Raw genomic sequence first — 22,908 nt, forward strand, 5'->3', positions numbered from 1 at the left:
GCTGGCACTTGCCCACGTCCACCTGAGCCACACCAGCCAAACCCAGTATGCTGTGTGCGTGTCATGCCAAGGGATGGGGAAGGGAGTGGTGGTGGTGGATGTAAATGTACTGAATAATGTAGGACCTGAGCAGGACGCACACGGTATGGAATAAGGGGTGGAGGTTGTACTGGGTCTGGCTGGGATGAAGTGAATTTTCTTGTTAGCAGCCCCTCTGGTGCCGTGCTTTGCCTTGGTGGCCCAAACAGCTCTGATAACACACTGACATCGTAGCTATTGCTGAGCAGCGCTTGCCCAGCGTCAAGGCCTGCTCTGTTTCTCCCTCTGCCCCAACAGTGAGGGGGCTGGGGGTGACAAGAGGCTGGGAGGGGACAAAGCCACCACAGCTGACCCCCAAGTGACCAAAGGGATATTCCACACCACGTGATGTCATGGTCAGCAATAAAACTGGGGAGGAGGGTGTGTTCTTTGAAGTGTCCTTTACTCAGAGACTGGCTGGGCATTGATCTCCTGCTGTGAGCGATTGATTCTGCACTTATTAAACTGTCTTCATCTCGACCCAGGAGATTTTTTTTTTCTCGTTTTTTTTCTTCCAGTTCCCTCCTCCATCCCACTGGTGGGGAGTGAGCAAGTGACTGGGTGGGGGCTGCCACATGGGGCCACTCCACCACGTGGGCACATAGCAAATAGGTTGGTATGTGCTTGTGAGGTCCCTGGTGCCTAAGTAGATCATAGGCCGAGAGCTGGCACATGGCTTGTGTAAGTGGTTGTGACATTACTGATACCTGAGTAGCTGATAGGCCAAGAGTAGGCACGTAGCTTGTGAGGTCACTTGTACCTTCACATCTCGTAGGCGAGTAGGTAGCAAGTAGGTGGCTTTGTGGTGGTCAGGTCACTGATGCCTGAGTAGATGATAGGCAAGAGGGAGGCACATGGCTTGGGTATGTACTTGTGATGTCACTCTTGGCTGAATAGCTGATAGGCCAGGACCAGGTGCATGGCCTTTCTAGGTGCTTGTGAGGTCACCGGAGGCTGAGGCCCTCAACAGCAAGTACACGGCAAATGGGTGTACATGTTCTTGTGAGGTCCCTGGTGCCTGAGGAGCTGATAGGGCAGGAGCAGGCATCTGGCATTGTACTGGTTTTGGCTGGGACACAATTAACTTTCTATTTAGTGAAACAGTGAGCGCGCGACTGTATGGGACTTAGCTGCTGGCCGGGGTTAAACCACGACAGGTACGTGTAGGTTGTTTTGAGGTCACTGGTGCCTGAGGAGCTGATAGGGCAGGAGCAGGCCCATGGCTCGTGTCTGTGCTTATGAGGTCACCCATGCCTGAGTAGCTCACAGGCCGGGAGTAGGCCCATGGCATGTGTAGGTGCTTATAATGTCATTGCTGCCTGAGGAGCTGATAGGGCAGGAGCAGGCCCGTAGTTTCTGTAGGTGGTATGAGGTCATTGGTGCCTGAAGAGCCGATAGGCCAGGAGCAGGCCAATATGAGAGGCGGATGCTATGACATCATCTGTGGCTGAGTAGCAGATAGGCCATGGCATGTGTAGGTGCTTATAATGTCATTGCTGCCTGAGGAGCTGATAGGGCAGGAGCAGGCCCATAGTTTCTGTAGGTGGTATGAGGTCATTGGTGCCTGAATAGCCCATAGGCCAGGAGCAGGCCAATATGAGAGGCGGATGCTATGACATCATCTGTGGCTGAGTAGCAGATAGGCCAGGGGCTGTGTAGGAGCTTGTGTTGTCACTGGTGCCTGAGTAGCTGATAGGCCAGGAGCTGGCACATAGCTTGTGTAGGTGCTTCTGATGTCACCAGAATAATATTTAGGCCATGCCCAAATGCGGCTTTTTGGAAGAACCAAGGTCAGCAGAAGTCCGTACGCCGCGCACACGTGTGACAGCGTAACTCGTACACACGGTGTCGGCAGTAGGAGGGTGTGAGGTCACCACCAGTATAACTCATGGGCATGCAGCAGTGGCAGGAGGAGGGTGGCAGCAGCCGTGGCACCGATGGCACCCCGTGGCTGTGGGGCTCGGTGCAGAGCGGCCGTGTGCTGCCACAAGGGCATCCCGGGGGATGGGAGCTGCCCGGCCCGGTGTCTGCGAGGCCGAAGGAGCAGCCCCTGCAGCCCTGGCTGGAGCAGTCGGGGTGGGGGTGGCTCGGGGGCACCCCAGGGCTGTGCCCGGGCACGGTGCCACGAGGAAACCACAGACTTCCTGCCTGGGCGCTGCGGGGGGAGCGCGGCGAGCGCCGTGAGGCCACGTGGGCTGTGGTTTGTGCACCTGCAGGCTGCGGCTCCCGATGCGCCGGCGGGGAATAACGGCCCCGTGGTGACACGCTGAGAGCCAGGGATGTGTCGTAGCCTCTGGGCTGTACATCTGCTGCCAGGGCAGGGACGTGTCCCAGCGCTGGCTCCTGGGAGGGGTCTTCCATGGGCTCTCCAGGGAAGGAAGGGGGAGCCAGCACTGCTGGGGTGAGGTTCTGGCCTGGGCTAAGGCCCATTCGCAGCTGCTGCTGCCAGCAGAGGGGGGTCTGTAGCAGGGGCAGGGGCTGTTTCCTTCCCTTCCTGACACAGACCCTGCTGCAATCCCAGCCCTCGGGTCCCCCTGGCACGGGGACGGCTGGACTCTCTCACCTTGGGCTCTTGGATGGGCCTGGCGTAGGAGATGCTCAGTGCTCCTGGTCAACACAAGAGGGTTCCAGGGGTGAAAACCCCATTTCCCCCCCAACAACCTGCCCTCTCCTGTGAGGGCCCCCCACCACAGTGACGTGACACCTGCAGCAGAGCCGTCTCTCATATATGGTCACGAACGGCGCTGGAGAAGTTCATTGGAGGGCTGGGCTGTGTCGGAGGGGAGATAGCTCCCGATAATGTCTAAAAAGGTCCTGCTGCTTTGATTGGCTCCTCCTGCAGCTGGGCTGGGATCTGCAGAGATATATTGCCCTCCTGTCATCATTGGCCCCAGGAGGCCCCAGGAGCTGAGGCAGGGAGCGTGGCGCAGCAGGGATGTGCTGGCAGGGCAGGAGGCTCAGGATGGGCACAGAGGGACTCCTGTCCCCTCAGATGCTGTGGTTGCTCCTCTGGGTACAGCTGTGCAGCGGTAAGTGCCCGTTCCTTTGTCCCACAGCCCAGGGCCAGCGGGCGCCAGCATGGTCATAGGATCTGTCTGGGAATGGGTTTCTTTGAGGTGCTACTGAGCTGAGGGTCAGAAGGTGCTCGAGTCCATGGACCCTGTGCCTGCCTGTCTGGGTGGGAGAGAGAATCTCCTTTTCCAGGGCTCCGGCGTTTCGGGCAGCCTGTGCCTGGCTGGATTCATAGACCCTCGTAGACACCCTTTTGGGACCCTCTCTTCCCCAGCCGGTGGTGGCCTCTGGAGCCGGTGGTGGCCCAGCTGGCGATGGCAGCACCCAGAGATGCCCAGGGCACTGTCAACCTCTGGGGTGCCCCGGAGGGTCTGTGTGCTGCTCCCTGCCTCCCGGTTCCAGGGGAGCCCTGACCCCATGAGGGCAGTTTGTGCCCCGAAGAGAGAAGGGGACGGGGACATCTGCGTCGAGAGACATCCTTCCTGGGGGGTCCGGCCCAGCGCAGGGGCTGGGCTGACAGCAGGGGCAAGGAGGGGCTGTGGGTGGGGAGATCATTGGAATCGTCTCGGTGGGAGCTCGGAAAGCCCTGGGGGTGGGGGTGGGTTTGGATGGTGCGGGGGCAGGTGGTTTGCATGGGAAGCCGGCCTGGGTACACGGGGCTGTTCAGGGGAAGAGGGGTGGGCTGGGGAAGAGCGGGTGCCCTGTGCAGGGCTGGGCACAGTGTGGAGGTGTGCGTGGGCAGGGGGTAGGTGGCCGTTGGGGTGGGCAAAGGTGCTTTCTGTGGTGGGATGTCGAATGACCCGGCAGGGCCAGAACTGCACATCCCCAGCCTTGTGCAGCGCGTGGGGATAGACGGGACCCCCGCACTGCACTGGGGACAGCCTGGAGGGGAGAGGGCCCCCACCCTGGTATCTCAGACATGGGCAGGGCGTTCCCCCAGACCTGCAGAGCTGGGCCTTGGCACTCTCCTGACTGGTCCCATGTTGGTGTTTGAAGGTGCTGCAGAGGTGAGGCTGGTGGATGGCGGCAGGCGCTGTGCTGGGAGAGTGGAGGTGAAACACAGGGGCGAGTGGGGGACCGTGTGTGGAGCATACTGGAGCATGAACGATGCGGCAGTGGTTTGTAAGCAGCTGGGCTGTGGGTCTGCTGTTGGAGCTCCTCAGTACGGACACTTTGGGCCAGGATCTGGCCCCATTTGGATGGATAATGTTGGCTGTAACGGCACCGAATCTGCCCTGTCTGACTGCCCACACAGAGGATGGGGTAAACATTACTGTGCTCATATACATGATGCTGGAGTGATGTGTTCAGGTAAGAGAACAACCTGTTCCTCACCTTTGGGGATGTGACGGGGGAAGGGACCTTGGCTGTGCCCTCAGGGAGCAACAAATGAGCACCGGAACATTGCCCAATGTGGCCGGGCACACTGCCGAGATGGGGCTGTCATTGCTGGTGTTCCCAGTCCCTGGGAAAGCCCAGAGGGAGCCCACCCCAGGGTGAACTAACCCTGCCACAGTGCCTCAGCCCCTCTTCAGTCCGTGTCTTGGGCTGCAGATGGATCCTCCATCCCTGCCCCGGGGTGTCCACTGATCTCCACTGATCTCTACCCATTCTGCCACTTCCAGCCAACAATGCTGGGGGTCCCTGTGCTGGAGAAACCAGGGGGCACTTGCGTGGCACTCCACCCCTTGGAGGAATGGCATGAGATGCTGGTCCCCCTGGGTCATTCCCCTTCACAGGCATGAGTACCTCAGCTGAATCCAAAGGGCTTTTCAGAGGGCGTGAGCGCTGGGCCCTGGGAGAGGAACAGGGTGGCACAGAGCCCTTGGCTGCCTGTGCCCAGGGCTCAGCTGTGTGGTCCAGCACTGCGAGGCTTAGGAGCTTGGCAGCTGCTTGACTCTGGCTGCTCCCTTCTGCATCACCACGTGCCCAGGCTGGTCCTGGGACATCCCTGGGGCTGTGACAGCCCCACGGGGACACGGCCCCATGCAGGCAGCGCTGACCTGCTGCCCAACCTCTCCTGCCTTCCCATGGCTCCCCACACTGCCCCACGAAACAGAGGCTTTGGCAGCACTTACTGACTCTCATCTGTGCCTGCTGTTACCCTCTGAGCCAGTGCGAGCCGAGGGGGCATGCAGGTCTCCTGCCCCTCTGCCTGGCCGTTGGCTTGGGACCTGTGCACCTCCAGGCAGAGCACTGTGTGCCTGGCTGAGGACGTGCCCTCCGAGCAGGCATCGGAGAGGTCTGGACAGGCACCAGCCATGGGAACAGCTGCACCATTTCTGTGCTCTGTGACATCTGCCCCTAACAGGAACCTCCCAACACCCAGAACAGCCCTGGGAGCAGGGTGCATTTCTGGCTGCATCAAGGTGATGGTCCTGCCTGGTCCCAAGCTCTGCAGAGGCTGAGCAGGCTGCAGCAGTCATTACCATCTGGGCCAGTTCTCCCAGACCTGAACTGCGCACCCCACTGCAGTGCTGGGGGGACCACGCCGGGCAGCACAGGGCACCTTGTGCCGCAGCAGATTGTCTGAGCGGTGCCTGGTGCTGTGACAGACACAGACCCTCTAGTGCTGTGATGGTGTAGAGAAGGGGTGCTGGGAGGCCTGGACGTGCTTGTGTCACCAACACTCCCCCAACAGCTTCCTCTGGGATGCGCAATGGGGTCATGGCTTGCTTGGAGGTGATGCAGGATGTGGTCATGTATCTGTCAGAGGGCTCTGGGAACTCCCAGTTGTTTTGGGTTTTCCAGGATTTGTCCGGCTGGTGGAAGGGAAGAACCGCTGCTCAGGACGTCTGGAGGTCCATGACGGGGACCAGTGGAAAACTGTCTGTGATTCCCACTTTGGTGCCAAAGCTGCTGGTGTGGTCTGCAGGGAGTTGCAGTGCGGTGTGGCCCTGCCTGTGGCTGGGCCAGCTCCCTTTGAAGAAGGGGTGGGTCCCATCTGGGCCGGAGAGCTGCAGTGTGTGGGGAATGAATCCCTCCTCGCCTCCTGCCCCAGGGGGTCCCCCAGGGACCAGCCCTGCACCCGCATGAACAGCGCTGTTGTCACCCGCACACGTAAGGACTCAGGGTGGGGTGCTGGACACTGGGGTGAGCTCCAGCTTGAGGGGGGGCAGGCTGTGCCTGTGGAGACAAGGGAACTGGGGGGGGTGTTCCCACAGGCTGGCAGAGAGGTGACCTTCTGGGGGATCCCAGACAAGGGCAGGGCTGGGCTGATGCCCAAGGACAAGGAGGGGCCATGGGTTGGGAGGGCTCACTGGGACCATCATGTTGCACCGCAGGGGACACAGAAAGGCCTGAGGGTGGAGGATGTCCTGGCAGACGCCCAGGGCAGGCTGTGGCCCAGGAGAGCTCGGGGCCCTGGGCAGAAGCAGCAGTGTGTGCTTGGGGGAGTCCTGGTGGGGGCAGGTCTCTTCTCGGGGTGCTGGCTGGGGAGGAGAGGGTGCCCTGGGTGGGCATGGGCCGGGGGCAGGTTGCAGGGGGTCGTTGGGGTGGAAGGAAGGCTGGGGTGCCAAAGTCTGTGGAGCCACGAATGAGCCAGCAGGGCTGGAGCTGGGCATCCCCAGCCTTGCACAGCCCATGGGCATAGAAAGGACCCTGCACTACCCCGGGGACAGCCTGGAGGGGAGTGGGCTCCCACCCTGGCACCTCTGACTCCACCCGGGCAGGGGTTCCCCCAGACCCACAGTGCTGGGGGGCTCAGCGCTGTCCTGACTGGTCCTGTGTCAGTGTTTGAAGGTGCTGTGGAGGTGAGGCTGGTGGATGGCGGCAGGCGCTGTGCTGGGAGAGTGGAGGTGAAACAACAGGGCCAGTGGGGGACCGTGTGTGGTCACTACTGGGACATGCACGATGCGGCAGTGGTTTGTAAGCAGCTGGGCTGTGGGTCTGCTGTTGGAGCTCCTCAGTACGGACACTTTGGGCAAGGATCTGGCCCCATTTGGATGGATGATGTTGGCTGTAATGGCACCGAATCTGCCCTGTCTGACTGCCCACACAGCGGATGGGGTGAAAATAACTGCGATCATGCGCGTGATGCTGGAGTGATGTGTTCAGGTAAGGTCAGAGCCTATTCCCCACCTCTGGGGCTGGGACGGGTGAAGAGACCTGGCTGTGCCCTCAGGGAGCAACAAGTGGGCACCAGAGCATTGTTCAATGAGTCCGGTCGCACTGCCAAGCTGGGACTGTCATTGCTGGTGTCCCCGGTCCCTCGGGAAAGCCCAGTGGGAACCTGCCCAAGGGTGCCCATACCCTGCCTGACCCTGCGCTGGGTCAGATTAGTCCCCACCCTGCCCTGCATTGTCTGTTGATTCCCATCTTTCTCCTCCTGTTCAACCAGGACCTGTCTGGCAGTGCCAAGGGCCAGGTCCCCCCATGCAGAGGCACCAAGAGTGACTCCTGTGGCCACCCACAGTACCGGGGAGGGGCGTGAGATGGCTAGCTACTTTGGGGTTGTGCTCCCTGGCGACACAAGTCCCTTGGCTGAATCAAAGGGGTTGCTTGGAGAGGAGGAGCGCTTGGCCTGGTCTGAGGAGCGGGGTGGCATGTGGCACCTTTCCCAGGGTCACCCCATGAGAGCCTGCCCGTGGGGACATGGCCCCGTCCAGGAGGGCTGACCTGCTGCCCAGCCTCTCATGTCTGTCCCAGCCCCTGGCTGCCTTGCACTTTTGGGTTTGCCAGCATTTACTGGCACTCCCCTGTGCCTGCCCTTGCACTGGGAGCTCGTGTAAGCCCAGGGTTGCTCTCTGTCCACTCTCGTGCCCTCCGCCTGGCTGTTGTCCAGGGACATGAGCATCCAGCAGTGCACTCTGGCCATGGCTGAGGACCTTTTTGCTGGGCAGGTGCTGGAGCAGAGGCTGGCACAGACACCGACCGCAGGTACAGCCTCACTCTACTTTTGCCCTGTGCCATGTCCCATCTACCAGCAGTGCCCCACAGCCCAAGACCCCCCTGGGAACAGGGCACGTTTCTGGTGGCACCAAGAGGTTCCTCATGCCTGGCCCTGAGCTCCATGGGGCAGAGCAAGCTGCAGCAGGCAACAGCGCCTGGACTCATTTCCCTGGAGCCCAAGTGCTCTGGGAGCTGCAGTGCCCAGGGACCAGTGCCGGGCAGCCCAAGGCCTGTTGGGCAGCAGCAGTTTGTCTGAGCAGTGCTTGTGGCAGTGGGTTTGGGAGAGAAGCAAGCCCACAAGTGCTGGGCTGATTTCTGAGGAGCGGCAGGCGGGCCCTGCTCTGTTTGTGCCATCAGCATCCCCTGAGAGCCGCTGGGGTGGTCGTGGCGCTTTTTGCCTTCGGCCACCTTGGACGTGGGATGTGGTCAGGGGACTGCCAGAGGGCTGTGGGACCTCCCAGGGGTCTTTGGTTGCTCCGGGATCTGGCTGGTTGGTCAGAGGGAATAGCCCCTGCTAAGGACATATAGTGATCCATGACGGGGACCCTTGGAAAACTGTCTGTGACTCACACCTTGGTCCCAAAGGTGCCACCATGGTCTGCAGCGTCTGCTGTGTGTCTGCAATAGACACATGACCTTGAGTGCTGTGATGGTGTAGAGAAGGGGTGCTGGGGGACCTGGACGTGCTTGTGTCACCAACAGTCCCCCAACAGCTTCCTCTGTGATGCGCAATGGGTAATTTGGTCACAGCTTGCTTGGAGGTGATGTGGGAAAGTGGGCATTTAACTGCCAGAGAGCTCTCAGTTGTTTTGGTTTCTCCAGGATTTTTCCGGCTGGTGGAAGGGAAGAGCCACTGCTCAGGACGTGTGGAGGTCCGTGACGGGGACCAGTGGAAAACTGTCTGTGATTCCCACTTTGGTGCCAAAGCTGCTGGTGTGGTCTGCAGGGAGTTGCAGTGCGGTGTGGCCCTGCCTGTGGCTGGGCCAGCTCCCTTTGAAGAAGGGGTGGGTCCCATCTGGGCCGGAGAGCTGCAGTGTGTGGGGAATGAATCCCTCCTCGCCTCCTGCCCCAGGGGGTCCCCCAGGGACCAGCCCTGCACCCGCATGAACAGCGCTGTTGTCACCTGCACACGTAAGGACTCAGGGTGGGGTGCTGAACCCCAGGGTGGGAAACAGAGCACGGACCGTGCTGGGCCGGGCATGAGGACAGAAGGGGTGATGGGTTGTCTGCAGCATGAAAAGAGGGCAGAAGGAGAAGAAAGGCATGCTGTCCCGCTGGCCGCTCCGCCAGCTACCGAGGGTACAAGAGCACCGGCCCACCCTCAGTTCTCCTCCTCTGTCCCCAGAGTACACAGGGTTCAGGCTGGTGAACGGCAGCACGGCGTGTGCGGGGAGAGTGGAGGTCCAGGTGTTGGGGACCTGGGGCACCCCCTGTGCCTCCCGCTGGCATCTCTCGGATGCCCACGTTCTCTGTCGTCAACTCAACTGCGGGTTTGCTGAGTCCATTCCTGGAGGAGGGCATTTTGGGAGAGGAACCGGACCTGTCTGGAAAGACTCATTCCACTGTGACGGGACTGAAGCCCACCTGGGACAGTGCCCAGTGATCACCCTGGGGGCCTCACCCTGCTCCCATGGGAACAACGCCGCTGTCATTTGCTCAGGTGAGTGCTGGGAAAATGCTGCATTAACTCGATTTGCCCTTTGTGTGCGACATGGCCACCCAAAGCAGGGCTCCCAGAGCAGCCCCAGGCTGAATTTCTCCCTGGAGAAACCCTTGCTTCCCCAGGAGCCTTCTGGAGGGCTTTGCCTGCTCAGACTGACTGCTCTACCGTGGGAGAGCTGAGGGCTGAACGGAAGCAGGCATCTGCCCCCAGGGCAGCGCCACTGCCAGGCCTGGCCTCCTGGCTTTTCCTACTGTGGGATGAATCCAGGACGGGGCTGCGGGGCTCTGCTCCACCCCCTGGCTGCAGACAACCACATCCCACCTCCACAGAGCGCCCTGCAGAGCTTCATCCCACCACCCAGGCAGGAGCTCCTGGGTGCCCCCAGCAGCAGCAGAGCTGGGTGTGAGCTGCAGAGTGGGCCCATGCTTTGCCCTCACTTCTCGTCAGCCCAAGGCCCAATCTTGCCCTGTTTGGTCGGAGAATTCCCCCTCACCCTGCTCCTGAAGGGTGCCGTGCTCCCCAGTGCCGCCAATGGCCGTGGCATCTCTGCTCTCCGCAGGGTCAGCCGGCTTTGCATCCCTGCGGCTGGTGGGTGGAGGGAGCCGGTGCGACGGGCGAGTGGAGATCTTCCAGCGCGGGACTTGGGGCAGAGTCCTGGACAACCAGTGGGATGTGCAGGAGGCCAACGTGGTGTGCCGGCAGCTGCAGTGCGGACAGGCAGAGACAGCCTACAACCCCCCAAAGCCTGAGCGAGGGACGGGCCCCGTAGGGCTGCGAGGGGTCCGGTGCGCAGGGCATGAGCCCAACCTGAGCCTCTGCAACACCTCCCTGCCCGAGAGTGCGCTGGCAGCAGGGGTTGCGGAGGACGTGGGAGTCATTTGCCGGGGTGAGCGGCACTGCCCGGGCCCCCCAGATGATGGGGTGGGTGGGCAGCCAGCCCCTGGCAGCAACTGGGGTTTCTCCCCACTGCAGGGAGCCGGCAGGTCCGGCTGGTGAACGGGGCCGGGCGCTGCGCCGGGAGAGTGGAGATCTACTACCAGGGCAGCTGGGGGACTGTCTGCGATGATGGCTGGGACCTCTCTGATGCTGCCGTCGTTTGCCAGCAGCTGGGCTGTGGAGGGGCGGTGGAGGCGGCCGCCTCCGCTCGGTTCGGGGAAGGCTCTGGGCAGATCTGGATGGGTGCCGTGAATTGCTCCGGGGCCGAAGCTGCTCTCTGGGACTGCCCTGCCGGGCCCTGGGGGCAGCACGACTGTGGGCACAAAGAGGACGCGGGAGTCATCTGCTCAGGTCTGTGCTGGGTGGTGTGGTGGGAGCCTGGTTCCCGGGGAGGCCAGGACGTGGGGAGAGCCGCGCATGGCCAAGGCTGTCCCTGGCTGCCTCTAAGCTCCTGCCCGAGCCTGTCCTGCGGACCCTCAGTCCCCCTCAGGGACCTCCCTCTGCCCCTGGGTGCAAGGGGGACGTGCTGGCCGTGCCCCTGCCTGGCTGAGGGCCTGGCGAGCGCAGAGGCGTCCCCTCTCCCACAGCCCCAGACCAGCCTCTTCCCCCTTGCTGCCTTTCCTCCCAGAGTTCATGGCCCTCAGGCTGGAGAACAGCGACGGCTGCTCCGGGCGCCTGCAGGTTTTCTACAACGGGACGTGGGGGAGCATTTGCTCCAACTCGATGACTCTCGATACGGTGTCGCTGGCATGCAAGGAGCTGGCCTGCGGGGACGGAGGATCCCTGGAAACACACCTGCCCTATGGCAGGGTGTCTGGCCCTGCGTGGCTGGATAATGTGCAGTGTGGGGAGAAAACCAGCTCCTTCTGGCAGTGTCCCTCCACTCCCTGGCACCCGCAGTCATGCGAAGACCTGCGAGACGAGATCCACATCACCTGCAAAGGTAACTCTGAGCCACTCGGGCACCAGTGTCACCCCAGCTCCTGCTCCCCGCTGCCACAAAGGCAGAGAAAGAGCTTGGAGGGGCTTTTCCTTTCCATGTCACCCCGGTGGCACAAATGTGACCACAGCCACACACATCCAGCAGCAGTTGCCACCCAGGTTGCCAGCAGCGCCTGGCGGAGGCAGAGGCATCCCCAGGTGAGGTCTCAGAAGAGACCAGACAGGGCTCAGAAGAGCCTCCCCTCCACAGACACACTACTGCTGCTCTGTGAACCAGGGACCTTTAGGGGCTGAGCAATCAGGGTCCCCCCAGGCCTGCGCATGCCCGCTGAATGACCGGGGTTCAGTTGCTGCCGTGACAAAGATGGTACGGGGAGGCACAAGCAGAGCTCAGCCTCGCTCTCTTCTGCACCATCCCCCAACCAGCCCCTTCACTACAGTGTTTCTCTCTTCAGGGGGACGCCCAGAAAGGTCCCCGGCCCCATTGGCCCCGTGCCCCAACTCCACGAGCTGCACAGGTATTGAGCTGCTCCTCTGTGCACCCTTCTTGTCTGGCAGGGCTCTGCGGGCTGTCTCAGTGCCTTGGGAGGTCTTTGCTTTCTCCAGACAGGGAGAAGATTCGTGCCGTGGGAGGCGAGGATGGGTGCTCAGGCAGAGTGGAGGTCTGGCACCGTGGCTCCTGGGGGACGGTGTGCGACGACTCCTGGGACATGCGGGATGCCGAGGTGGCGTGCAGGCAGCTGGGCTGTGGCCCCGCGCTGTCTGCCCTGAAGGAGGCTGCATTTGGGATGGGGCACGGCCCCATCTGGCTGGAGCAGGTGGAGTGCCAGGGGACGGAGCCGTCCCTGCAGGACTGCTGGGCCCGGCCCGGGGATGGCGGTGCTTGCCGGCATAAGGAAGACGCGGCCATACGCTGCTCAGGTGAGCGGCAGGGCTGGGACCCCTTGATCGGGTATTGGCAGGGAGCTGGGGAAGGCCTTTCACCCGCTTGGTCCTGGCATGGCCCCTGACCTGCCAAGAGCACGAAGGTTCCTGCAGTGATGAGCCTCGTGCCAGGTGGGGAGCAGCCGTGGTGGGACTGGGTGTCCTCCGGCCACTGCCCATGGGGCCCTGCAGCCCCAGGGCTATGCCCTGGGCTGCCTGTGCCATCCTGCCTGCTGCCCAGAGCAGCGGCGCTGCACCCTGTCCCGGCCTCCCTTTCTAGCACTACCGGAGGGGCAATTTGGGTGGGATGTGCCAGGGACATCTACAGACACACACACAGTGTGTTGGGGAGGAGGCTCCCCGGTACCCACACCCCCACCCTCTCAGCCCAGCTCTCCTTTTCCTCCTCTGCAGCTACACCCAGGACAACAGCATCCCCACCCCGAGCAGGTAATTTGTCCTCCCGCTGGGGCCAGGTTGTGCCGCACTGCTGGATGGAAGGGGCTCCTTGCTGGGGTGTGAAACTCCCAGGAGGAGGCACTGGGGTGGTGGTGGGGGTTGGGGAGGGTTTTAGTTTGCTCAGCAGGGTGGAAGCTTCCCCATCACTCACCCCGGGGGCTCTGCACCCCCTGCTGCCGTGTGTGATGGGAGTCAGGAGTGGGGCTGCCCCCACCTCTCCAGGCCTGGTGCTGCCCCTTCCATGTTCTCGCCCATGCAGATCCCACCCGGGGCCGTTTGAGCAGCAGCGGGAGAGTCTCAGTGCCCGTCATCATCTGCATCATCCTGGGGGCCCTTCTCTGCCTGCTCCTGGCCTTCCTGGCCGGGCAAGTGCTCTGTGCCAGGGCTGGGCGCAGAGGTGGGTCCTTCCACAGCGGTGCCAGGGGGAGAAGCCTGCTGGAAGGGCTGTGGGGTGCTGCGGGCTGTCAGGCACAGGCAGGGCTGGGGGGATGAGGCTGTGTGCTGCCATCTGCCTCATGCACCACCCCACTGACTGCCTGGCTGTGGGGCACGAGCAGCAAGGGGTGGAGAGAGCCCGGAGGCAGGGGGAGCTCGCGATGGGGCGAGCAGGGAAATGGCAGAGTGGGGATGGCCAAGGCCGGCAGCGCTCTGGGTAGTGCTGGAGGGGGCTCTGGGGCAAGGGAGAGAACAGGAGGAGCGTGAGGCAGTAGGGTCCATCTCCGTGGTGTCAGGCCCCCAGGCTGTCCCTCTGCCCAGCCCTGCCCACCACCTGGCAGGACAGGGGCCCTGCTATAGACCCGTGGGGCAGATAAGGGGCAGCTCCAGGTGGAGAGGAGACATGGGAGCTGCTCGGGGGTCAGGCAAGGGAGGCAGGACCCAGGGGCCAGAGGGGCATGAGCACTGTCTCCGAAAGGATGATGCAAGGGTGACGCTGCCCCAGATAATCTCCACAGCAATGTTGCCCTCACGGGGGATGTGCCTGGACGGCACAGTTGGGCTGTGCTGTCGGACCAGTCCTGGGCTGGCCAAAGGAACAGGTTTGGGGGAGCACAGTGGGGTCCCATCCCCCTCTGCCTTTCCCTGGGCCAGCCCTGTCTCTGTCCACAGGCTCCAGGAGAGCTCAGGAGCTCTTCCCCGAGGCCGTGTATGAGGAGATCGGTTACAGCCCAGCGTGGGAGAAGCAGGAAAGGTTTGGTCGCTCAGGTGGGTGGGGGTCCTCCCCGAGCGGGAGGCACATCTGCAGGACCCTTTCCCCTGGCCCCAACCAGAGCTGATCCCCTGAAGCCCCCCAGCCCATGGTTCCTGCAGCGCTGGGGCCATGTGGTCTGTGGGGAGAGCATCGAGGTCCTGGGCCCGGGAGAGGAGCTTCCCCCAACCAGCTGGACAGCCCCTCTCTTCCTGCCCCTGCACCCAATGGGGCACCCGAGGAGTGAGGGAAGGGGCTGTCCTAGGGCAGCTCTGGGAGCAGCTTTGAGACAGTGTTTGTCCCAGGGGAGCAGGGTCAATTCCCAGCCTTCCTCCCCATGCAGCCCCAGCTCTGTGGGTCCCCCTTCCCCCGCAGTGCTGACCATGCGGCAGGGCAGTGGGGCTCACTCCCTGACCCCCGCTGTGCATCTCTACAGACTCCTATTCAGAGGAATCCCCGAGCCAGATGCAGCCCTACCCTGGGAACACCGAGGAGGAGGATGGTCTGGGATCAGCACCAGGTAACGGAGGCAGGAAGGGGTTGATCTCCCTGCAGACATGTGATAGACAGGGGTGTCACTGAGCGTCACCGTCAGAGATGGGGAGGACATGGTGCTGCCAAGAGCAGTGTCTCAGCCCTCTGTCCCTGCTCGTCCTCCCCTCCTCTGCTCTGCAGGACCTATCTTCTCCCTGTCACCAGCTCCCCTCTCCTTTCAGATGTTCTTGTCCTGCCCGGAGGTGACCCAGCAGATGGCTATGATGATGCCAGGGAGGTTTCTGACCCTGGCGATGATGCTGCCCCTGGGCAGGGAGCTTGGGAAATGCCCAGGGCACCAGAGGAGGGAGCAGGGCCCAAGGATGCACTGGGAGGTGAGAGGGAAAGAGCGCGCTGCTGGTTCCTGGGGTGCCATCCCTGGTGCCACCCAAGTCTCTACTGTACTGACACCCAAACCTCCTGGGAAGGGGGAACCTGAGCCAGGAGTTTTCCCTGGAGGGACTGGGCGTGGGAGAAGGAGCTGAATGTGGTGAGGAGCAGGGAGGAAGGTGATGTACAGACCCCATGGGCCGAACTGCAATGTCCTGCCTTGCTGCTTGCAGGGGGTAGCCTGTGCTCCCGGAGAAGTGATGGGGTCCCTGGAGCTGAAGGAGACACCTCATCCCTGACCCTGGGGAGCATGGGTGTCCTGGTTCCAGCTGGGACAGGGTTAACTTTCTTCCCAGTAGCCTGGGGGGTGTGCTGTGTTTTGGGTTCGGTGTGAAAGGAGCGTTGATGGCCCATTGATGCTTTGGCTGTTGCTGGGTGATGCTTGCACCGGGAGGGGGGAGCACAGCCGGGGTGGTGGACCCAGCTTGGCCAATGGGGTATTCTATACCATGTGACATCATGCTCAGTATAAAAACCAGGTGTGTGGGGGGGCTCGCCCCCCGTTCGTGACACGCGGTCGGCGGTCGGTGAGCGGTTCTGTTGTGCATTGCCTGCTTTGTGTATTCTGTTATTGTTGTTGTTCTCACTGTTATTATTACTGTTCTACTTAGTCTTATTTCAATTATTAAATTGTTTTTATCTCAACCCGGGAGCTTTCCTACTTGTGCCCTCCCAATTCTCTCCCCCATCCCACCGGGGGGGGGGGTGATCGAGCGGCTGCGTGGCGTTTATTTTTGCTGGCTGGGGTTAAACCACGACAGTCCTTTTTGGCGCCCAACGTGGGGCACGAAGGGTTGAGATAACGACAGATTATTTAGAACATATTAAGGAATTTATATCTGGTAACATATTCGTTTGTTCTGCACCATGCTCTTGTTTTTACTGTACCTGTTAAAAATTGGAGTTGGGTTTTGTAGTCTGTTGTGCTCTGCCGTGATTAATGATGTTTTGCCTGGGAGATTTGTTACTAAAACGCTGGCATTGGGGGTTATTTGGTATTTGGGATTCGTAATGAAGCCGTTTCTGCATTTCGGGTACCACCTCATGGAGACCATTAGCAATTATACCTTTTCCTCCGAGAGATTTTTTATGGAGGAAATAGAGAATGGCACCCTCACTACCTTCATCTCCTTTGTTAAAATAACTTGCCAGTACCTTGAACATCCCTGGGTAGTTAAGATATATCTCTTGGTACTCCTTGGGAATATTGTTGCGGTTTTCTCCAAGGTTAGTAAGCAATTTAAGAATGTCATCCAGAGATCTGCCCCAAGGTTGGATAGTTATGAGTGGCAGGGCGAGTGGGATAGCATGGGCAAATGCCTAGGGCGATGGGCACCCCCAGTGTTCTGGAACTTTACCCCTGAACAAGTGAAGAACCCTGAAAAATTAGTAGAATATTTGGAAGAAGTATGCTGTCACCCTGGCCATTCCAGGGAGACGCAAATCACTACAATGTGCTGGGGCCTGGCCCACGCCTACCGAGCCCTGTTTAACACCACTCAGAACCCCCAAGGGGAAGGAAACGTCCCTGCAGCTGATGACAAAGCAACAGGCCCTGCGGCTACCCCACCCCCCACGGCAAGCACAGCAGCTCCCTCACCCCCCAGGGCAGGCACAGCAGCTACTCCGCCCCCTACAACAGAGAACCAACCCACACCGGTATCAGTCGCCCCTATACAAAAAAGAAAATGCACAAGAAAATCAGCTCGTCTAGTAAGGGATGAAGATGAACCAGGGCCATCACGAGAACAGGAGGAGGAGGAGGCAGAACCCGTAAATGAGATGGTGACCACCCGATCCCTATCTCTGGGTGAGCTGCGAGATATGCGAAAAGACTTCAGCCGTCGTCCAGGGGAGCACATTGTCACCTGGCTGCTCCGATGCTGGGATAACGGGGCCAGTAGCCTGGAATTAGAGGGTAGGGAAGCCAAGCAGCTGGGATCCCTTTCTAGGGAAGGGGGCATTGACAAAGCAATTGGACAAGGTGCACAAGTCCTCAGCCTCTGGAGGCAACTCCTGTCAGGTGTGAAGGAAAGGTATCCCTTCAAGGAAGATGTTATATGCCACCCAGGCAAGTGGACCACCATGGAGAGAGGTATCCAGTACCTGAGAGAATTAGCCGTGCTGGAAGTGATTTATGATGACCTGAACAACGAGCAGTTATCCAAAGACCCAGATGAGGTCAAATGCACCCGACCCATGTGGCGGAAGTTTGTACGGAGCGCACCAGCGTCACATGCAAACTCGTTGGCAGTAATGACCTGGAGAGATGGAGAGGAACAAACAGTGGATGAACTGGCTGGCCAACTCCGGCAATATGAAGAAAGTCTCTCTTCCTCCCTACGGGCCTGTGTCTCTGCTGTGGAGAAACTGTCTCAGGAGGTCCAGCAAATCAAAGAGGATATGTCCTGCTCCCCCCCTGCACGGGCCAGCGTCTCAGCCATTAGGAGCAAACGTCCCTCTGCTCAAGAGAGGAGACATCGTGGGTACACACCCCGGGGCACCCTGTGGTTTTACCTGCGTGACCACGGAGAGGACATGAGGAAGTGGGATGGAAAACCTACCTCAGTCCTACAGGCACGGGTACATGAGTTGCAAGGGAAAACAACCACAAAAGGGGGTTCTTCCAGGAAAACCGCTGCTCCAGTCTCCAGTGAGTTCCCCAGACAGAGTAGAAGGGCTGATTCCACTTCCGACCTTAACAAAGGGACTTCTGACTCATACTTACAAGAAGTAGATAGCGAATATGATGACCAGGACTAGAGGGGCCCTGCCTCCAGCCAGGTGGAGGAAAGGGACAACCGGGTTTACTGGACTGTGTGGATTCGATGGCCTGGCACATCAGATCCACAAGAATATAAGGCTCTCGTAGACACCGGTGCGCAGTGTACCCTGATGCCATCAGGCTATAAAGGGGCAGAACCCATTTGTATTTCTGGAGTGACAGGGGGATCCCAAGAGTTAACTGTGTTGGAGGCGGAAGTGAGCCTAACCGGGAGTGAGTGGCAGAAGCACCCCATTGTGACTGGCCCAGAGGCTCCGTGCATCCTTGGCATAGACTACCTCAGGAGAGGGTATTTCAAGGACCCAAAAGGGTACCGGTGGGCTTTTGGTATAGCTGCCCTGGAGACGGAGGAAATTAAACAGCTGTCCACCTTGCCCGGTCTTTCAGAGGATCCTTCTGTTGTGGGGTTGTTAAAGGTCCAAGAACAACAGGTGCCGACCGCTACCACAACAGTGCACCGGCGGCAATACCGCACCAATCGAGACTCCTTGATCCCCATCCATGTGCTGATTCGTCGACTGGAGAGCCAAGGAGTGATCAGCAAGACTCGCTCACCCTTCAACAGTCCCATATGGCCAGTGCGAAAGTCCAATGGAGAGTGGAGGCTAACAGTAGACTACCGTGGCCTGAACGAAGTGACGCCACCACTGAGTGCTGCCGTGCCGGACATGCTGGAACTTCAATACGAACTGGAGTCAAAGGCAGCCAAGTGGTACGCCACCATTGATATCGCTAATGCCTTCTTCTCCATCCCTTTGGCGGCAGAGTGCAGGCCACAGTTTGCTTTCACTTGGAGGGGCGTCCAGTACACCTGGAACCGACTGCCCCAGGGGTGGAAACACAGTCCTACCATTTGCCATGGACTGATCCACACCACACTGGAACAGGGTGAGGCTCCAGAACACCTGCAATACATTGATGACATCATCGTGTGGGGCAACACAGCAGAGGAAGTTTTCAAGAAAGGGGAGAGAATAGTCCAAATCCTTCTGAAGGCCGGCTTTGCAATAAAACGAAGTAAGGTCAAGGGACCTGCACAGGAGATCCAGTTTTTAGGAATAAAATGGCAAGATGGACGTCGTCAGATCCCAACAGATGTGATCAATAAAATAACAGCCATGTCTCCACCAACTAACAAAAAGGAAACGCAAGCTTTCTTAGGCGTTGTGGGCTTTTGGAGAATGCATATTCCAAATTACAGTCAGATCGTAAGCCCTCTCTATCACGTGACCAGGAAGAAGAACGACTTCAGATGGGGCCCTGAGCAACGACAAGCATTTGAGCAAATTAAACAGGAGATAGTTCAGGCAGTAGCCCTTGGGCCAGTCCGGGCAGGACAAGATGTGAAGAATGTGCTCTACACCGCAGCCGGGGAGAATGGCCCTACCTGGAGCCTCTGGCAGAAAACACCAGGGGAGACTCGAGGTCGACCCTTAGGGTTCTGGAGTCGGGGATACAGAGGATCCGAGGCCCGCTACACTCCAACTGAGAAGGAGATATTGGCAGCATATGAAGGGGTTCAAGCTGCTTCGGAAGTGGTTGGTACTGAAGCACAGCTCCTCCTGGCACCCCGACTGCCGGTGCTGGGCTGGATGTTCAAAGGGAGCGTCCCCTCTACACATCATGCAACCGATGCTACGTGGAGTAAGTGGGTCGCACTGATCACACAACGGGCCCGAATAGGAAACCCCAGTCGCCCAGGAATCTTGGAGGTGATCACGAACTGGCCAGAAGGCAAAGATTTTGGAATATCCCCAGAAGAGGAGGTGATGCGTGCTGAAGAGGCCCCACCATATAACAAACTACCAGAAAACGAGAAGCAATATGCCCTGTTCACTGATGGGTCCTGTCGCCTTGTGGGAAAACATCGGAGATGGAAGGCTGCTGTATGGAGTCCCATACGCCAAGTTGCAGAAACTGCTGAAGGAGAAGGTGAATCGAGTCAGTTTGCAGAGGTGAAAGCCATCCAGCTGGCCTTGGGCATTGCCGAACGAGAAAAATGGCCAGTGCTTTATCTCTATACTGACTCATGGATGGTGGCAAATGCCCTGTGGGGGTGGTTGCAGCAGTGGAAGCAGAACAACTGGCAGCGCAAAGGTAAACCCATCTGGGCTGCCGCATTGTGGCAAGATATTGCTGCCCAGGTAGAGAACCTGACTGTAAAAGTACGACATGTAGATGCTCACGTACCCAAGAGTCGGGCCAGTGAAGAGCACCAAAACAACCAGCAGGTGGATCAGGCTGCCAAGATCGAAGTAGCTCAGGTAGATCTGGACTGGCAACATAAAGGTGAATTATTTATAGCTCGGTGGGCCCATGACACTTCAGGCCACCAAGGGAGAGATGCAACATATAGATGGGCTCGTGATCGAGGGGTGGACTTAACCATGGACACTATTGCACAGGTTATCCACGAATGTGAAACATGCGCTGCAATCAAGCAAGCCAAACGAGTAAAGCCTCTTTGGTATGGAGGACGATGGTTGAAGTATAAATATGGGGAGGCTTGGCAGATTGATTATATCACGCTCCCACAAACCCGACAGGGCAAGCGCTATGTGCTCACCATGGTGGAAGTAACCACAGGATGGCTGGAAACATATCCTGTGCCCCATGCCACCGCCCGGAACACCATCCTGGGCCTTGAAAAGCAAATCCTGTGGCGACATGGCACCCCAGAAAGAATTGAGTCAGACAACGGGACTCACTTCCGAAACGCCCTCATAGACACCTGGGCCAAAGAGCACGGCATTGAGTGGGTCTATCACATCCCCTACCATGCACCAGCCTCCGGAAAAATTGAACGATACAACGGGCTGTTAAAGACAACACTGAGGGCAATGGGTGGTGGGACATTCAAGCATTGGGACACACATTTAGCAAAGGCCACCTGGTTAGTGAACACTAGGGGATCTGTCACTCGAGCTGGCCCTGCCCAATCCAAACCCTTACGTGCTGTAGAGGGGGATAAAGTCCCTGTCGTGCATATGAGAAATATGCTGGGGAAGACAGTCTGGGTTGCTCCTGCCTCTGGCAAGGGAAAACCCATCCGTGGGATTGCTTTTGCTCAGGGACCTGGGTGCACTTGGTGGGTGATGAGAAAGGATGGGGAAGTCCGGTGTGTACCTCAGGGGGATTTAATTTTGGGTGAAAATAGCCAATGAACTGAATTGTACGATGTTAGTTATTACATAGTACTGTATGTCATCACTTTTATGGTTACCATATGCCATATTAACAGTATTACAGTAAGAATCGCCCAGATTAATTTAGGATGAACGCCGATGAAACTGAGCAAGGTGCAACAATGATAGAACCAGACGAGCGCCCAGAACTGGCCTCCGCATGCAAGAGCCCGACACCACACACCATCTCTCCTGCCCTGCAAGACCGTTACGACAGGTGGAACCCGAAGTCATGGACTAAATGAACTCAACGGACGTTTTAGAGGGATGGCCCATGGACTAAGGGAATGATATCTCTGTGTGCGTATATATCAAAAGGCAGGGAAAAGGAGCGGTGACTAATTGGAATGTATGGGAAAATGTGAGACCTGGGCATGATGTAGATGGTATAGAATAAGGGGTGGATATTGTCCTGGTTCCAGCTGGGACAGGGTTAACTTTCTTCCCAGTAGCCTGGGGGGTGTGCTGTGTTTTGGGTTCGGTGTGAAAGGAGCGTTGATGGCCCATTGATGCTTTGGCTGTTGCTGGGTGATGCTTGCACCGGGAGGGGGGAGCACAGCCGGGGTGGTGGACCCAGCTTGGCCAATGGGGTATTCTATACCATGTGACATCATGCTCAGTATAAAAACCAGGTGTGTGGGGGGGCTCGCCCCCCGTTCGTGACACGCGGTCGGCGGTCGGTGAGCGGTTCTGTTGTGCATTGCCTGCTTTGTGTATTCTGTTATTGTTGTTGTTCTCACTGTTATTATTACTGTTCTACTTAGTCTTATTTCAATTATTAAATTGTTTTTATCTCAACCCGGGAGCTTTCCTACTTGTGCCCTCCCAATTCTCTCCCCCATCCCACCGGGGGGGGGGGTGATCGAGCGGCTGCGTGGCGTTTATTTTTGCTGGCTGGGGTTAAACCACGACAATGGGCTATGATGATGCTGAAGAGATGTCCCTGGCACATCCCTGTGAGGACACAAAGGCTGTGACACCAGAGCTTGCTACGCAACCGTCCCCGAGCCCCAGGCCAGCAGAGCCCATCTCTGCTGTGCCGCTGGGTGCCGCCAGGAGGGAGGAGAGGTCTGTGCAGCTGGGAGAGCTGTGAGCTGTGAAACATCTCCCTGTGCCATGGGCAGCAGAAACCGCCTGGCATTTCCTCTATCTTTATTCCCATTTTTACACGGTGCATCCATATTTGTTCTTATGAAAAGTCTGTGAGGGCTTTGAGCCAGAGCTGGTGCTGGCGGGCCCAGGTGTCGGGTTGTCTCCCTGAGTCTGATGAGGGGGCGCAGAGAAGAAGGACACGGTGGTAGGGAAGGGGCGCGTCTCAGGGGCAGCAGGCTTGGGGTCAGGCTGTGGGGCTGCGAGAGCCCATGGTCCCTGGGGAATAATCCTGCTGACAGAGGCATTTCCATCCTGCTGCCCACAGCCAGTTTCTAGTCCAAGTGTCTCTCTGATGGTCCCGTGATGCACCCCAGCGGGAGCACCCATTTCCTCACCCTTGGCTTTCCAGATCCTCTTTCCCCCAGGCCCTGTCCGGGCCATGCTGGTCCCACAGTGCAGAGGCCATAACAGAGCTGCCGTGTCAGGGTAAGCTCACACAAGTGAGCCCTAAGGTGGCCGCAGTGCCCTGAACACCCCAGCCAGCCCCAGGGGACATCACGGCCCATGGATTACCTCCCACAACAGTTAATCATAGAATCATAGAATCATAGAATCATACAGGTTGGAAAAGACCTCTAAGATCATCGTGTCCAACCGTCAACCCACCACCACCATGCCCTCTACACCATGTCCCTAAGGACCTCATCTACACGTCTTTTAAATACCTCCAGGGATGGTGACTCCACCACTTCCCTGGGCAGCCTGTTCCAAGGCCTGACCACTCTTTCAGTTAAGAAATTTCTCCTAATGTTCAATCTAAACCTCCCTTGGT

At 58.9% G+C, this 22,908-nt stretch overlaps 2 protein-coding genes and 1 long non-coding RNA gene across 3 annotated transcripts in view; all 3 read left to right on the top strand.

Annotated features, from left to right (window-relative positions):
* LOC142076290 (antigen WC1.1-like) overlaps positions 1 to 7,137 on the top strand; it is a 143,291-nt gene extending 136,154 nt beyond the window's left edge. Inside the window, exons 6-7 of the mRNA XM_075138642.1 lie at positions 4,096 to 4,401; positions 7,091 to 7,137. Coding sequence (XP_074994743.1) covers positions 4,096 to 4,401; positions 7,091 to 7,137 — 353 coding nt within the window. The remainder of the gene's footprint in view (positions 1 to 4,095; positions 4,402 to 7,090) is intronic.
* Positions 7,138 to 10,174: 3,037 nt separating this feature from the next.
* The window catches only part of LOC142076291 (antigen WC1.1-like), a 186,932-nt gene continuing 174,198 nt past the window's right edge, over positions 10,175 to 22,908 (top strand). The window contains exons 1-3 of the mRNA XM_075138643.1: positions 10,175 to 10,529; positions 10,616 to 10,930; positions 11,208 to 11,522. Of these exons, the coding sequence (XP_074994744.1) occupies positions 10,175 to 10,529; positions 10,616 to 10,930; positions 11,208 to 11,522 (985 nt within the window). The remainder of the gene's footprint in view (positions 10,530 to 10,615; positions 10,931 to 11,207; positions 11,523 to 22,908) is intronic.
* Positions 14,549 to 15,212, top strand: LOC142076253 (uncharacterized). The gene is made up of 3 exons (XR_012671133.1): positions 14,549 to 14,610; positions 14,807 to 14,959; positions 15,188 to 15,212. It is a non-coding gene; the product is annotated as an uncharacterized LOC142076253 (long non-coding RNA).

This window comes from Calonectris borealis, unplaced genomic scaffold, assembly GCF_964195595.1.
Source record: "Calonectris borealis unplaced genomic scaffold, bCalBor7.hap1.2 HAP1_SCAFFOLD_40, whole genome shotgun sequence".
NCBI lineage: Eukaryota > Metazoa > Chordata > Aves > Procellariiformes > Procellariidae > Calonectris > Calonectris borealis.